This window comes from Saccopteryx leptura, chromosome 5, assembly GCF_036850995.1.
Source record: "Saccopteryx leptura isolate mSacLep1 chromosome 5, mSacLep1_pri_phased_curated, whole genome shotgun sequence".
NCBI classification, from domain to species: Eukaryota; Metazoa; Chordata; class Mammalia; order Chiroptera; family Emballonuridae; genus Saccopteryx; species Saccopteryx leptura.
This window is the reverse complement of record NC_089507.1, coordinates 54,046,578-54,063,485: the sequence shown is the minus strand read 5'-3', so window position 1 is coordinate 54,063,485 and position 16,908 is coordinate 54,046,578. Positions and strand designations below refer to the sequence as shown.

Genomic DNA, 16,908 nt, shown 5'->3' with positions numbered 1-16,908 from the left:
GAAAAAGTAAAAATATTGCACATAATTATGCATACTTCTGACACAGGAAGTTTAGTTTTAGAGCCCATATTCTTAAACTCTTCTTCATACCCTTCTGTGGACTTCTCCATGTTATTTGTGTGCTTGGCCATGTAACCTGCCTTGGCCAATAGAATATTATCAAGCATGGCATAAACAGATACTTTTTATGCATTTGCATATTGGGGTTTGTACTTTAGGAATGTTTCTTCTTTAAAACTAGCTAACCAAGTTGTAAAACAGCTTGAATTAGATGAGAAGCTATGTGAAGAAAGACCTAGGGGCACAAGAGGCTGGCCATTAAGGATGTTAGAGCCCCAGGTTAGCTGCCAGGGTAATGCTACAGCATCACTGATTCAGCTACAATATACTGAGCAGGAAGGAGAATTACAAGAGGCACTCAACCAATCCACAGAATCGTGAAAGTTGAATATTAAAGTATTGTTTTAAGCCACCATATATTTATTAGTTTGTTTCACAGCTATAAGAGTCTAAGAATTTCCATTATGAGTTCTGATTATGTGCCTTCCCAGTGTCTATGTTCCCTGGGGAGCATGGAAATTCAATATCACATGTTGATTAAGTTTGATTCATTTTATGGCTATTTTGTTACTGTGATTCTTCTTTTTTCTTTTCATTTTTTATTCAGAGAAGGGGAGGTAGAGAAACAGACTCCAGATGTGCCCTGACCAGGATCCACTTAGCAAGCCCACTAGGGGCGATGTTTTGCCCATCTGGGCTGTTACTCCGTTGCTCAGCAACTGAGCTCTTTTTAGCACCTCGGGCGGAGGCTATAGAGCCATCCTCAGTGCATGGGCCAACTCACTCCAATTGAGCCATGGCTGCAGGAAGGGAAGAGGGAGAAAGAGGTGAGAGGGGTGGGATGGAGAGGCAGATGGGCACTTCTCCTGTGTGTCTTGACCAGGAATCAAACTTGGAACATCCACATGCAGGGCTGATGCTCTACCACTGAGCCAACTGACCAGGGTCATTACTGTGATTCTTCTTGATGTTACTATTACTGATATTCATTATGTAATTATAAGAAAGTCATACCATTATATAATTATATAATATTATATTTAAAATGCTATTACCTATTTAATCTTCATTGATTTTTGTGCTGAATTTATAAAACTAAAATGTTATAAAAATGATTACTTTTCAGATCTGCAAGTAAAAAAAACTTAGAGCTTCTACATTGTCCAGCAGCAACTGACATATCTTCATATAATGACTAGTTAGCTTTAGCGTTCACTGCTCTGTTGATCTTTAGAATTACTTCATTGCATGTATCAGGTATTTTGTCTTAAACTCCAAGTTTTCTTTTAGTCTTCTGACCAGTGAATCCTCCCATTTATACACCATTAAATTATGAATAAGTTCATAGGCACAATACTAGATACTTTGCTCTTTTTGTAAACCAATTAGGAGAACCTCAAATACTTGACTGATTTATTCTTCTACAAATACATATATGTATTCAGAGAAGCAAAGATGAACAAGATAAAAAATTTCCCCTGCCAGGAAACAGCCAGTGGAAATATTGTGTAATTTTTCTAAAATCATGCTAGAGTTTGGCTTTGGCATTGCATTAGTGAGGGTTCTCCAAGGAAACAGATCTAACACAATGTATAAATATATTGAAAGATGTTTATTATAAGGAATTGACTTGTGCAACTGTGAAGCTTAGAAAATCCCAAGATCTGGAGTTGGCAATATGGAGATCTAGAAGAGCCAGTGATGTAGTTCCAGTTCAAGTCCAAAGGCCTAAGAACCACTGATATAAGTGCCACTGTAAAAGACAGCAGGCTCAAGACTCCAGAAAAACTAATGTTTCTTTGAAGTCTGAAGGCAGAAAAAAATTGATGTCACAGTTCAAAAACTAGACAAGAGGAGTTTTCCTTTACTTGATGGAGAGTCAGACTTTTTGTTCTATTCACTCCTTTAATTGAGTAAATAAGGGCCACTTATTTAATAGGGAGAGCAATCTTTACTCTGTTCTATTCTACTCTTTTGATTCAATCTTATAAAAAACATCTTCACAGTTCAAAACATTAGTTATAAGAATGTTCAATAGACTTAGGAAATAACCTCAGTAAGAACATTAACAAAGAGATAGGGAACATAAAAGAGAACCAGTCAGAAATTAAGAATACAACAACAGCTAAAATGAAGTATATATTGTAGGGAATCAACAATAGATTAGATGAAGCAGAAGATAGATCAGTAATTTGAAAGACAAGGTAGGAGAAAAATCTAAGAATAGCAAAGAGAAAAAGAATCAAATAAATAAGACTAGATTAAGGAACCTCTGGAACAATATAAATTTAACAATGGTCATGTAATAGGGGTGTAGGAAGAGAGCAAGAAATTGAAAATTTATTTGAAGAAATAATGATTTAAAACTTCCCTACCCTGGCAAATGAAATAGTCATAGGAGTCCAAAAAGTGCAAAGAGTTTCAAACAAGATGAATCCAAAGATACTACACCAAAGACACATCATAATTAAAATGCCAAAGGTTAAAGACAAAGAGAGAATCTTAAAAAGAGCAAGAGAAAAGCAGTTAGTTACCTACAAAGGAGTTCCCACAAGACTGTCTGCTGATGTCTCAACAAAAACATTGCAGACCAGAAGGGACTGACATAAAATATTCAGTGATGAAAAGCAAAGACTTAAAATCAAGAATACACTACCCAGCAAGGCTAACATTTAGAGTCAAAGGAAGATAAAAAGCTTCCCAGACCAAATAAAAAAAAAACTAAAGGAATTCATCACTACCAAAAGAGTATTACAGGAAAACTTATAAATAAATTCAGTAAAGTAGCAGGACACAAAATAAACATTCAAAAATGATTTGCATTTGTATACATCAATAACAATTTATCAGAAAGAGAAATTAAGAAATCCCAATTTCAATTGCATCAAAAAGAATAAAACTAGAAATAAATTTAACTAAGGAGGTAAAAAATAAAACAAAAACAAAAGCTGGTACTTGGAAAACTATAAAATAGTAAATAAAAAAATTGAAGAAGATAAGATAAATGAAGGATATATTGTGATTACAGTTAGGAATAATTAACATCATTAAAATGTCCATACTATCTAAAGCAATATTCAGATTAAATGCAGACCCTATAAAAATATCAATGGCATTTTTCAGAAAATTAAAACTAATAATTCTGAAGTCTATATGAAGACAAGACAGACTCCCAAATAGCAACAGCAATCTTGAGAAAGATGAACAAAGTTGGAGGTATCATGCTAACCAGTATCAAACTATACTATATACAAGCCGGCAAGGCATTAAAAAAAGATATACAACTCAATGGGACAGAATAGAGTATCCAGAAATAAACCCATGCTATATGGTTAATTTATGACAAAAATGAAATAATATACAATATGGTAAAAACAGTCTATTTCATAACTGGTATTTGGAAAACAGGATAGACACATGCAAAGGAAAGAAACTGGATCACTTTCTTCCACCATATACAAGAATAAATTTAAAATGGAGTAAAGACTTAAATGCAAGACCTCAAACCATAGAACTCCTAAGAAAACAGAGGCAGTAAAATCTTGAACATTTCTTAAAGCAATATTTTTTTTCTGACATATATCCTTAGGCAAAGAGAAAAAAGAAAAAATAAGCACATGGAAATATATCACAGTAAAAAGTTTTTGCACAACAAAGGAAACCATCAACCAAAAAAAAAAAAAAAAGGACAACTTATAGAATGGGAGAAGATATTTGCTAATGATATATCCAGTGAGAATCTACTATTCAAAATACATAAGAAACTCATACAACTTAATACCAACTGAACAAACAATTCAATTAAAGAATGGGCAGCAGACCTTAACAGGCATTTCTTCTCCAAAGAGGAGATAGAGATAGCCAATAGACATATGAAATGATGTTCAGTATATCACTAATCATCAGGGAAATGCAAATTAAAACCACAATGAAATGTCACCTCATACCTGTAGGAAGGGCTATCATCAATAATTCAACAAACAAGTGTTGGCAAGGATGTAGAAAAAAGGGAACCTTTGAGCACTGTTGGTGAGACTGCAAATTGGTGTCACCACTATGGAAAACAGTATGGAGGTTCCTCAAAAAATTACAAATACAACTACCATATGACCCAGCAATTCTACTTCTACTTATCAATTCAAAGAAACTCAAAACACTAATTTGAAAAGACAAATGTGCCCCTAAGTTTATTGCAGCATTATTTACAATATTCAAGATATGACTGTAACCTAAGTGCCCATTGATAGATGAATGAATAAAGTAGTGCATGCACACGATGGATTATTACTCAGCCATAAAAAATGAAATCTTTCCATTGGAACAACATGGATGGACCTAGAAGATATGCCAAGTGAAATAAGTCAGACAGAGAAAGACAAATACTATATAATTTCTTTTATATGTTGAATCCTCCCTAAAACAAAAACAAAAACAAAAACAAAATGAACAAACTAAACAGAAATAAACTCATAGAACAAATTGATGGTTGCCAGACGGGAGGTGGTTGGGAGGGGCTGGTGAAAGGCAGAAGGGATTAAGATGTACAGATTGCCAGTTATAAAAATGATCATGAGGATGTAAAGTACAGCACAGGGAATACAGTCAATAATACTGTAATAACTAAGTAATAACTGTCAGGTGGATACTAAACTTACCGGGATGATCACTTTGTAAGTTATATAAATATCTGATCACTATGTAGTACACCTGAAACTAATATGATATTGTGTCAAGTGTAATTGAAAAAAAAATCTTTTAATTGTCTTAAAAAATACTCTCACAAATACCCTATGTAATGTTTGATCAAATATCTGGGCACTCCATGATGCAGTTAAGTTCACATATCACAGCTAGTTAGGAAAATAATCTCCATATTCTATCTCAAGCAACAAAAGCTGGTTATCTGCTTCAGGACCAGCTAGCACCCAGGACTGAGTGACTAAATAGAAATTGAAGAGAAAAGGAGGTCCAAGGATAAACTTCAAGATTTTCACTTGAATTGGGTGAATGATCCTGACATTCACTGATTGGGGAACATAAGAAAAGGAGCTATTTTTTTTTTTCAGTTTTTTTGAGGGGACTGGTTGTGGAGAGAGTTCTAGGCATATTTTGTTTGAGGAGTTTGATGTTACATGTGGAGGTGAAATTATCCTGTAGGTATTTTGAACATAAATATGAAACTCAGGAGACAGCTTAGTCTGCAGAAATAGGTTTGGAAGTATTTTTTGTGGGTTTCTGTTTTGTTTTGTTTTTGTAGTTTGGCTTCTTTGTCCAAGAGGCAGCCATGAGAAAAGCATTCAAATGCAAGTAGTTTCTATAGAAATACAAATGTGGTGGCCTCAAAACATCGAAATTCTTTGACATCCTCTCCAATTTCTCTTACCTTCTACTGAAATTTGGGCTGACCTTAACAACTCATTTTTAATGACTGGAATGCAGAAATGATACAGCATGACCTTTACCGGCTCTCTCTCTTAGGACGCAGATGTTCAGAGCGTTGTACTGACATAAGAAGCTCAGCTACCTTGAAGAAGCCATGCTGGAGAGCCCACGTGGAGAAACCAATAGAGACAGAGTGCCAGAGGAGCCTCAGTTCTTTCTCAGTTTTTTAAGTCTCCCCAGACTAGGCACCAAGATCAGTGGAAAGAGCCTTCAGCCCGGGCCTTGGAGCTCCCTACCTTGTGCCAGGTAAAGCAGAGATAGCCTATACTTGCTGAATCCGCTCACATCCCAAACTCATGAGCATAATAAATACTGCTGCCATTTTAAGCCACTAAGTGGTGTGTTTTGAAAGGTGACTTGTTATATAGCAATAGATGACTGAAACGATAGCAAAGTGATGCATGGATGGGAAGATAAACCATGACGGTGTAAATTAAACCGTCAGTCACAGCAGGTGACTATATTTTTGTCCGCTCTTAAAAAATCTAAAACATTACAAATACAGCTGAAATTCTTTATTTATGCATTTATTTATTTTTGATAACCCTATTTAATTCCAGTCACTTTCTTCTTTCTGCAAAAATCCTGAGGTCAAATCCCTTTTGTCAAATTTGTTATGTTTTCACCATATTAGCCTGCATCTATAACATTTTGAATTTTATATAATGGCACCATGTTATATGTATGATTACATAACTTCTTTGTTTAGATTGTATGCTTTTGAGATTTATGTATTTTGATATATGTTGACCTAGCTAATTAATTTTAACCACTGTATAGTTATTCATCAAATATAGTACAATTAATTTATTATTCTAACCTCATTTACTTTTTATAATAAAGAGTGATGTTTATTTCTAAATCTCTGTTCAGAAAGTATGCTAGAAACAGTGTAAAAAGAATTTAGGGGCATTTAATACCGAGCATAATATGGAAATGAATCCGATAGGCTCAAGATTCAAGGAAAAATATAAAAAGGATATTACAAGTTTTTATTTGCTCTAAAGATGATGTGTATAATATGTAATTAAGGTATAAAATTATTATAGACATTCTTATCAAAATAATTTAGTAATAGTACTACTATTACTTACTAGCATAAAATGAGTATAGATATAATTATAAACAAATAAGTAGTATGTAAAAATAATGCAGTATAATAGAAAAAGAATACAGTAAATTTGGAAACAATGTAAAAAATATTTTTGGCATAGAGTGGTTAGCTTATGTTTAAATTCTGTTCTCCTAACCTATAAGCCAAAGAAACTAAATCTATATAATAAGTTCTTAGAAATAGATTAAAATAGTGTAAAAATTATGAAAACAATAGATAAATATTATAAATAAAACCTATCAAGTTTTTTGATGTAAACAATTATATTACATTAACTATTTATCTTTCTCCCTATATACATATATATTTATATATATTCTTTCTCTCAATATGTGTATATATATCTCATATTTCTCTCATATATATATATATATATATATATATAACCCAATTTAGTAGAATATTACTAACTTTAGTAGATTATACTGTGTTCTCTCAACAGGTGGATTAGCTGCAACCATGCCCATTCTGGAGGATGCAGAGTTTGGCGCTGACTTACCTATCCACTGCTATTGCAACCAAAGTAAAGACTGAAGCAGCAACTGATATTCCCTGAACCAATCCACTGATTTTGCACATTGAGCTTCCAAATGGCCATCCTGAAAGGGAAAAGGAACAGTTAGTCTTTGAGAAAATAATTTTCTAAAAATTTCACTGAAAATATAAGCAGAAAGGCATTAAATCAAGACTGATATAACTTTTCTAAATGATATCCATGAAAACAATCAACGCTTGTCATTATTTTCATTAGCATCTTCAGAGCTCTGTTTTTCAGTATACTACTAATTATGTCACAACTTACATAGTGGTCACAACATTCTAGGCACTGTAATAGTGCTTTCTATTAATATATCTAATCCCCACAGTAGGTTTTTGAAGGCTTCATTATTTTCCTCATGATATAGACTATGTACCAACACACAAGTGTCACATGACTTGCCATAAAGCTAGTTAGTATTATATTATACTAACGATTGGAACCCTAGCAGTATCATTCCATAATCCAGACAATTATCTCTTGTACAATAATGCCCTTTAAATGAATAAAACAGAAAGAAATTAGTATTCTAACTTGGGCATGAATCCCCAAATTATAAGATCTTACAGGTAAAGTCAATATGTATTTATATATAATATAATGAGACAAATGACCTCAGAGGTACTCTGTTCTGCAATCAGTGGTTTTTCTTCCCTCCCAATTTATATATTGAAGACTTAAACCCTAGTGTGACAGTATTTAGAGACTCAGCCTTCCTGAAATGATTAGTTTAGATAAGAATGTGATGGTGTTGCCCATGTGATGGGATGTCTGAGAAGAGGACGAGAGAGAAAGGTGTCTCTCCATTTATATGCACTGAAGAAAGGCCATGTGAACACATAGCAAGAGGACAGCTCTATTCAGACTAGGAAAAGTACTCTCACCCAGAACCTGACCATGCTGGCATCCTCCTGATTTTTTAATTGAATTTATTGGGGTGACACTGGTTAACATAATTATGCAAGTTTCAGGTGTCCAATTCAACAACACATCTCTGTACATCACATTGTGTGTTCACTAACCCAAATCTATTCTTCATCCATCACCATTTATCCCCCCATACCCTTCTCCACACCCCACCCTGACAATCACCACACTGTTTTCCAGGTGCATGAGGATTTTTTCTTTTTCCTTTTGTACTCTTTTTGCTCAATCCCTGCTTCCCCCTCACCCAGCACCCCCCCAAGACAGCTGTTAGACTGCTTTCTATGTATGAGTCTGTCTCCTTTTTGCTTATTAGTTTATTTTGTTCATTAGATTCCACATCTGAGTGAAATCATATGGTACTTGTCATTCTCTGACTGGCATATTTCACTCAGCATAATGCTCTCCAGTTTCATCCATGTTGTTTCAAAAGCTAAGATTTCATTTTTTAGGGCCATATAGTAACCCATTGTGTAGTTGTACCACTGCTTTTATATCCACTCATCTACTGATGGGTACACGGGCTGTTTCCAGATCTTGGTTATTGTAAATAGCACTGCAATGAACATAGGGTGCATATATTCATTCAAAATAGTGTCTCAGGTTTCTTGGGAGATACTCTTAGAAGTGGAATTCCTGCATCAAAAGGCAGTACCATTTTCAATTCTTTGGGGTAACGCCATACTACTTTCTATAGTGGCTGTACCAATCTGCGTTCCACCAACAGTGCACAAGAGTTCCCTTTCTCCATACCCTTGCCAGCACTGTCGTTTAATGATTTATCAATGAAAGCCATTCTAACAGATGTGAGGTGATATCTCATTGCAGTTTTAATTTGCATTTCTTTGATGATTAGTGGCATTGAGCATCTTTTCATATGTCTACTGGTCACCTGTATGTTCCATTTAGAAGTGTCTATTTAAGGTAAAGACAGTCTACTCAATAAGTGGTGTTGGGAAAATTGGACAGATATCTGCAAACAAATGAAACAAGATTACCTTCTTATACCATACACAAGAACAAACTCGAAATGGATTAAAGAGTTAAATATTACACTCCAAACCATAAAAATCCTAGAAGAAAACATAGGCAGTAAAATCTCGGCACATCTCATAGTAATATGTTTTTCTGATATATCTCCTCGAGCAAGGGAAAGGAGAGAAAAGTTAAACAAATGACAGATCATCAGACTAAAAAGTTTTTTCACAACAAGGAAACTATCTACAAAATGAAAAGACAACCCGCTGAATGGGAGTACATATTTGCCAATACTCTGATATGGGATTAATGTCCAAAATCTATAAAGAATTTACAAAACTCAACACCAATAAAACAAAACATCCAATTTAAAAATGGGCACAGGCACCCTGTTCTTGACCTTCAAACCTCCAGAGTAGAGAGAAAATAAATGTCTGCTATTTAAGCCCTACCCCCACCATTTATGATATTTTGTTATAGCAGCCTGAGCTGACTAAGATATACTGCAAAAATAAAGAGCACTTGGCATGAACATAAGTACTCTATTTGAATTCCTCCTTAAGTGAATCTCACTTACCAAAATGTTTATAAAAGAAATTAGTAAAACTATTCTAGCCATTTTATATTCTAAACACCCTTCAGCTATTATAGGAAAGTAACATTATTCTTCCACTAGCAAATATTCTAGTAGTTCCTCAAAAGGTGAATGCTAGATATTTCTCAAATTTAAAAAATGTATCTATTAAAAGTATCCTGGGCCCTGGCCGGTTGGCTCAGTAATAGAGTGTCGGCCTGGTGTGCGGAAGTCCCGGGTTCGATTCCTGGTCAGGGCACACAGGAGAAGCGCCCATCTGCTTCTCCATCCCTCCCCCTCCCCTTCCTCTCTGTCTCTCTCTTCCCCTCCCGCAGCCGAGGCTCTATTGGAGCAAAAGATGGCCCGGGCGCTGGGGATGGCTCCTTGGCCTCTGCCTCAGGCGCTAGAGTGGCTCTGGTCGTGACAGAGCGACGCCCCGATGGGTAGAGTATCGCCCCCTGATGGGTGTGCCGGGTGGATCCCGGTCAGGTGCATGCAGGAGTCTGTCTGACTGCCTCCCTGTTTCCAGCTTCAGAAAAATACAAAAAAAAAAAAAGTATCCTGTAATTTATTTTTAAAAACATTCTTACCTAATTAAAAATATTCCCAGTAACCTAAATAATCCAAGTATATATTAAGAAGAAAATAAAAAACACTTTTCCATCCTGATCATTTTGCAGGAGGTACTTGAGTGAGTCTGAATAAACTAAAAGAGAGCAAGCCCTCCGAGTCCTAAAATTGGTTTGCTATATTACTATTTTTCAACAAAAATTGCAACACAGAGTGTGTATAGCCATTGGTTGAAAATGGAAGAATAAGCATCCAATTTATCTCATCTTTCTCACTATGGTTCACTAAATAACAATACTAGGACAAAAAGAATGTAAATCCATAGAAACAAAGGTGGCAGATACTACTGAATGTAAAGTTGGGCAACACCATAACTGGCTGAATTATATATAAATGCAATCAGATGCCACTTTTTCCCAGGTGAGCAGAAGAATGGGAAGCACAGTGGCTTTAGTGAATCACTAAGTGCTGGTGGAGTGGATGTCCCAATGATGCAGAAAAATTAAATGGAAGTACACACTCTGCATACAATACCACTGGCCTATTCAGTCTGAAATGCAGCAGTCAGCCGTCTATACCTGTGGTAGTAGGTATAGAAGAGACTACTATAGTAGTAGATCAGAGAATTTCATTCTGGGAAAGTGATCCTCCCCAAAACATTCAGATTTTATGAGTTGTGAATTTGTCAATGAATGGTCCAGACTACTGAAGCCAAGTGTAGTCCTAACCTGAGTCCCCATGCATGCAGAAGTATAAGGCATGCACGCGGTGTTCATTCTGAAACACAAGCAGCTAAGTAGAACTTGACATGAGAGAAACATCAAATAGAAAAGAGTGTAGAATATAACAAATAAATTTAAGAGAATACCAATATGAATCAGTTGGTAATTAATAAAAAGCAAACACAAATTATTATTAATAACCTCAAAGATATAACACATTATATTGATGAAATGTGCATGAGAGAATAAGAGACATACAGAATAGAAAAGTAGCTCAAAGATTTTAAAACATGGTAACAGAAACAAAGAGCTCAACATAAAGTCTGAAAAAAAATGTTAAGAAAGTCTTTGAAAGTAGAACAGTAAGGAGTAGAAAATGGAAGAAAAATATTAAAAGGGGTGGGAGATAGGCAATTCAGTCTCAAAAAAAGGAAAACAGGAAAGAACTCAATAAGAAATTCCCCAGAATCAAAGGACATTCATTTTTTGATTAAAAGAACTTATTTTTTGTTTACTAGAATAAATAAAATATAAAAAAGACACTAAGGCATAATTGCCCTAAATTCAGAACACTGGGGATAAAGAGAAGCCCCCAGAACTTTCAGAAAGTAAAATAAATGACAAATAGTGAGTAAAAGACTTGAGAGTCAAATGGCATTAGGTTTTTCAGCAGTAACATCAGGTCTCTCAGGAATAACAATAGAGTAGTCTCTTTAAATAGGTTGAGGAGAAAAACTATTCAACCTTGAATATTTTATATAGCTAACTAGTCAAATACTGTGTAAGGGCAGAATAAAGATATTTGCAGATCTACAAGATCTCAAAAATTTAAATCACAATATCCCTTTCTCTGAAAGATAACAGAGAAATAAGTTAAGAAAACATAAATGAATAGAAAGGAAAAAATAAGAAAAAGAGAGAAACGAAGGAAGAAAAAAAGGAAAGGAAAAAAAAAAACAAAAGGGGAGAGAGTGAGAGTTAAGGGTTTTGGAGTGTAACCCTAAAGGAGAGTAAGGATGAAGAAAAGAAATAAAATGTAACACTCATGGGTAGTGTAGTTCAAGAAAAGGGAAGCATAAGATGGGCAGAGAATAAAAGGACCGAGGTCCAGGAAATACAAATATTAAAGGCAATAAGTAAGAAGAAAGAAACAACAACAACAAAGAATTAGTGGAACAAGTTATAAAGTCTGTGGATTTTTCTTGATTTTGAGAGGTTAACTTCTTCCTTTTTCTTTTCTCTCCCTCTTCCTGGTCGGTGACTCTGTACCCCAGGTTCTGCCCCTGTGTCACGCTTAGGTAGGGATTTGCAGTTGATGGGATTCTATGGCAATGTCATATAATTGGCTTTAGTCTCGCTGGTAGTCAAGGCTTGTTGGCGTTTGCAGAGTCCAACAATGAGAGAGTTTGCTTTCCTGGAGTCTCTCTCCTAGTCTCCCCTTCCTGAATTAGCAGCCTGGTGATCCAGCTATGAGGCTGCCACTGCTTCTGTCTGGGGAGTAAGAGGCTCAAAGAGCTGGGAAATCCCCACTCTATCCTCACTCAGCGCAAGGCTCTGGGTAAGGCTCTGGCAGTCAGAGCCTCCAGCATAATCAGGTGGGGCTGGGAGTCAATTGTTGTCAAAGTGACTGTTCAGCGCCTAGCATTCAGTTGGACCACTCAACCCAGGCTTTCCACACTTTGTAGCCTGTTTTGGCTGGGAAGAAGAGGCACTAGTCGCTGCTTGCTGTATAGATCTTAATATCTGCCAAGTCCCTCTTGTTAGCGTATATCCCTGAATATGGAGGCTCTGTCAATCAGAAGTTGCCCCCGCCCCTTTAGCGAGAGGCACTGAAAAATATCATGTCTCTTGTCTTGGATCGCTGAACTGGGAGAGATCTTATCAATTAGAGCCCCGTGGGTGCTCAGATTTCGTGGGTTAAGCTAATTTCAGTGATTGGATCCACAGCTGTGCTCCAGAAAGTATTTCAGGCTGCCTGCACGCCCCTCCCCCAATGCTTGATTGTTAGCTTGAATGGCTGGGTGAGGTGCCCCGCCCACAGAGAGAATCTCCTGATTAGGGAAGACAGCCTTGGCGCCCCTCCTGGACTGCGGCACGGGGTGCGCGGTCTCTCAGGGCACACCGGTGGCTGGGGACTCTCACTCGCAGTGCGCGGGCCACAGGGGACGCTGGCGGTGCAAGGGGCTCTGTGACCAGACCGAGGTACGGGGCACGCGCACGTGGTTTCTCAGGGCATGCCGGTGGTTTTAAAGAAATGGAACAAAAAATCATCAGATTTATATGGAACTATAAAAAACCCCGAATAGCCAAAGCAATCCTAAGGAAAAAGAATGAAGCTGGGGGCATTACAATACCTGACTTTAAACTATATTATAGGGCCACAAAAATCAAAACAGCATGGTATTGGCAGAAAAATAGACACTCAGACCAATGGAACAGAATAGAAAGCCCAGAAATAAAACCACATATATATGGTCAAATAATCTTTGATAAAGGGGCCAACAACACACAATGGAGAAAAGAAAGCCTCTTCAACAAATGGTGTTGGGAAAACTGGAAAGCCACATGCAAAAGAATGAAACTCGACTACAGCCTGTCCCCGTGTACTAAAATTAATTCAAAATGGATCAAAGACCTAAATATAAGACCTGAAACAATAAAGTACATAGAAGAAGACATAGGTACTAAACTCATGGACCTGGGTTTTAAAGAACATTTTATGAACTTGACTCCAATGGCAAGAGAAGTGAAGGAAAAGATAAATGAATGAGACTGCATCAGAATAAAAAGGTTTTTCTCATTAAGAGAAACTGATATCAAAATAAACAGACAGCCAACTAAATGGGAAATGATATTTTCAAACAACAGCTCAGATAAGGGCCTAATATCCAAAATTAACAAAGAACTCATAAAACTCAACAACAAACAAACAAACAACCCAATAAAAAAATGGTAAGAGGACATGAACAGACACTTCTCCCAGGAAGAAATACAAATGGCCAACATATATGAAAAGATGCTCAGCTTCATTAGTTATTAGAGAAATGCAAATCAAAACTACAATGAGATACCACCTCACCCCTGTTAGATTAGCTATTATCAACAAGACGGGTAATAGCAAATGTTGGAGAGGCTGCGGAGAAAAGGGAACTCTCATCCACTGTTGGTGGGACTGTAAAGTAGTACAACCATTATGGAGGAAAGTATGGTGCTTCCTCAAAAAACTGAAAATAGAACTACCTTATGACCCTGCAATCCCTCTACTGGGTATATACCCCAAAACCTCAGAAACATTGATACGTAAAGACACATGTAGCCCCATGTTCATTGCAGCACTGTTCACAGTGGCCAAGACATGGAAACAACCAAAAAGCCCTTCAATAGAAGACTGGATAAAGAAGATGTGGCACATATACACTATGGAATACTACTCAGCCATAAGAAATGGTGACATCAGATCATTTACAGCAAAATGGTGGGATCTTGATAACATTATACGGAGTGAAATAAGTAAATCAGAAAAAAACAAGAACTACATGATTCCATACATTGGTGGAACATAAAAACGAGACTAAGAGACATGGACAAGAGTGTGGTGGTTACCAGGGGTGGGGGGAGGGAGGACGCAGGAGGGAGGGAGGGAGAGAGTTAGGGGGAGGGGGAGGGGCACAGAGAAAACTAGATAGAGGGTGACGGAGGACAATCTGACTCTGGGCGAGGGGAATGCAACATAATTTAATGACAAGATAACCTAGACATGTTTTCTTTGAATATATGTACCCTGATTTATTAATGTTATCCCATTAACATTAATAAAAATTTATAAAAAAAAAAAAAAAAAAAGAAAAGAAAACATAAATGGCATCCAGACAACGAAAGGCTGAAAGCAGTAAAAAGATTGTTCGGGTGTCAGGGAAGGGAATCTCAGAGTAGCAGCTGACCTGCCTGCCACTACAGCACTGTGTCTGGGTGGGAAGAACACATCCAGGCCACCTGGAGGGTATCCAGGAAAAAAGATGCAATTTACAAGTAACCTACTATATTTGAAAGTATTGACAGGAAATCAACACTCTCGGAAGATCATTTGAAGATAAATTACTGACAGGTGCACACCCCAAACTCAACAAACCAAAATATGATGCTCTCATTAAATACAGGAAAACAAAAAGCAAGAGAGAAATTGTTTTTGTAGCACTGTGCTGGCTCATCAAAGGTAGGAGACACCTAATAATAGGAATGTATATTCTGAATAATGAGTTAACCAAAAACTGTGATATAATTATACTGAGAGAAAGAGAGGAGGAAAGAGTATGAATGCATATTTGTGTGACTGTATGTTTGTGGTTCTGCATAAATGTGTGTGACTGCATTTATACAGGACTTGAGCCAGTCTTGTTTTCTTCCTAACTTCACAGTCAATAGTATCTGACATGCAGTTTCTATGGATTTATTGGTTGTTGTCCTAGTGCTATCATTTCAATGGCATATGGTAAGGAAAACTACCTCTTCTGGTAGAAGAGGATTATGAAAACTACAGTTTAAAACTGTACATAGTGTGTAGATAAAACATTATAATGGAATGTGCTATTGTATTTAGCCATATGATAGTCATTACCAAAAATAAAGGCAAAAATTGCTGAATGTGGTTGCCTGCTTGGAATGCAAATCAGAGGGAAGGCAGACTAAGATAGAAAATTTTAAAATAATATTTAAGTATAAATAGTCAGAGAAGGAACATTGAGACCATTTTTTATTGGTAAATAGGTTTCTTGAGAACAATAATAATAATTTTTATCAATTCTTTCAATTTCCTTTTGTCTAGTATTGTATCTTGAAATTGTATATCCTTGATAAATACTGTTTCTTAATGATAAACATCACAAAGACACAAATTATAAAGTACATAGTGATAGAATTGGCATTCTGAACTCTTACTTGAGAAAGGAAGGAAACAAATTTTATTGAGAAATCTCTTCTTCAGTAAACTGATGTTCACTGTCATAAAAAGATGAGAACTATGATAAGGTTCATGCTGCTTTAGACTTTTTTTTGATACATTGCTATTGTTTCACTATTTCTTATAAATTAAGAATATGAATATCTTGAGTACTATTCATTAATTAATATAACAAATATTTATTAAGTGGGTACTATGTACCAAAACTGTATTGGGGGTTGGAGATACACTACTCTTGTACTCCCAGAGTATATAATATAGTGCCAAAGACAGTAATACAGGCCCTGATGTGCTCCAGTCCTTACTTATGTTGCACATGTAAATCCCGCTGATGGAACTTCACCTTTTAAGAAATCATTGGGACTGCTGCTCCATCTCCCATCAAAAAATGTTGGAAATCTCCCTAGCTAACCACAGGAGGGCCTAAACATTTATGTATATTAGTTTGAAGACAATGCATCAAATATATTCTAATATTTCTACTATATTATATGTGCCCTGCACAGTATTAAACAAATTCAAAGTCTTCGGTAATATGTGCCTAATCTCATTCTCTGATTATCTTCAGTGAGCACGATAAGGTAAAGGGATTAAGAAGTACAAGTTAGCAGTTATAAAACAGTCACCGGATGCAAAGAACAGTATAGGGCAGGGGTCGGGAAACTTTTTGGCTGAGAGAGCCATGAATGCTACATATTTTAAAATGTAATTCCATGAGAGCTATACAACAACCTGTGTACATTATGCATTATCCAATAAAAATTTGGTGTTGTCCTGGAGGACAGCTGTGATTGGTTCCAGCCACCCGCAACCATGAACATGAGCAGTAGAAAATGAATGGATTGTAATACATGAGAATGTTTTATATATATATATATATATATATATATATATATATATTTTTTTTTTTTTTTTTTTTTTTTTTTTTTTTTTGTATTTTTCTGAAGCTGGAAACGGGGAGAGACAGTCAGACTCTCGCATGCGCCCGACCGGGATCCACCCAGCACGCCCACCAGGGGGCGACGCTCT

At 36.2% G+C, this 16,908-nt stretch overlaps 1 protein-coding gene across 1 annotated transcript in view; it reads right to left on the bottom strand.

Annotated features, from left to right (window-relative positions):
- The window catches only part of NPFFR2 (neuropeptide FF receptor 2), a 46,875-nt gene that overhangs the window by 1,114 nt on the left and 28,853 nt on the right, over window positions 1-16,908 (bottom strand). Inside the window, exon 3 of the mRNA XM_066385438.1 lies at window positions 7,116-7,215. Coding sequence (XP_066241535.1) covers window positions 7,116-7,215 — 100 coding nt within the window. The remainder of the gene's footprint in view (window positions 1-7,115; window positions 7,216-16,908) is intronic.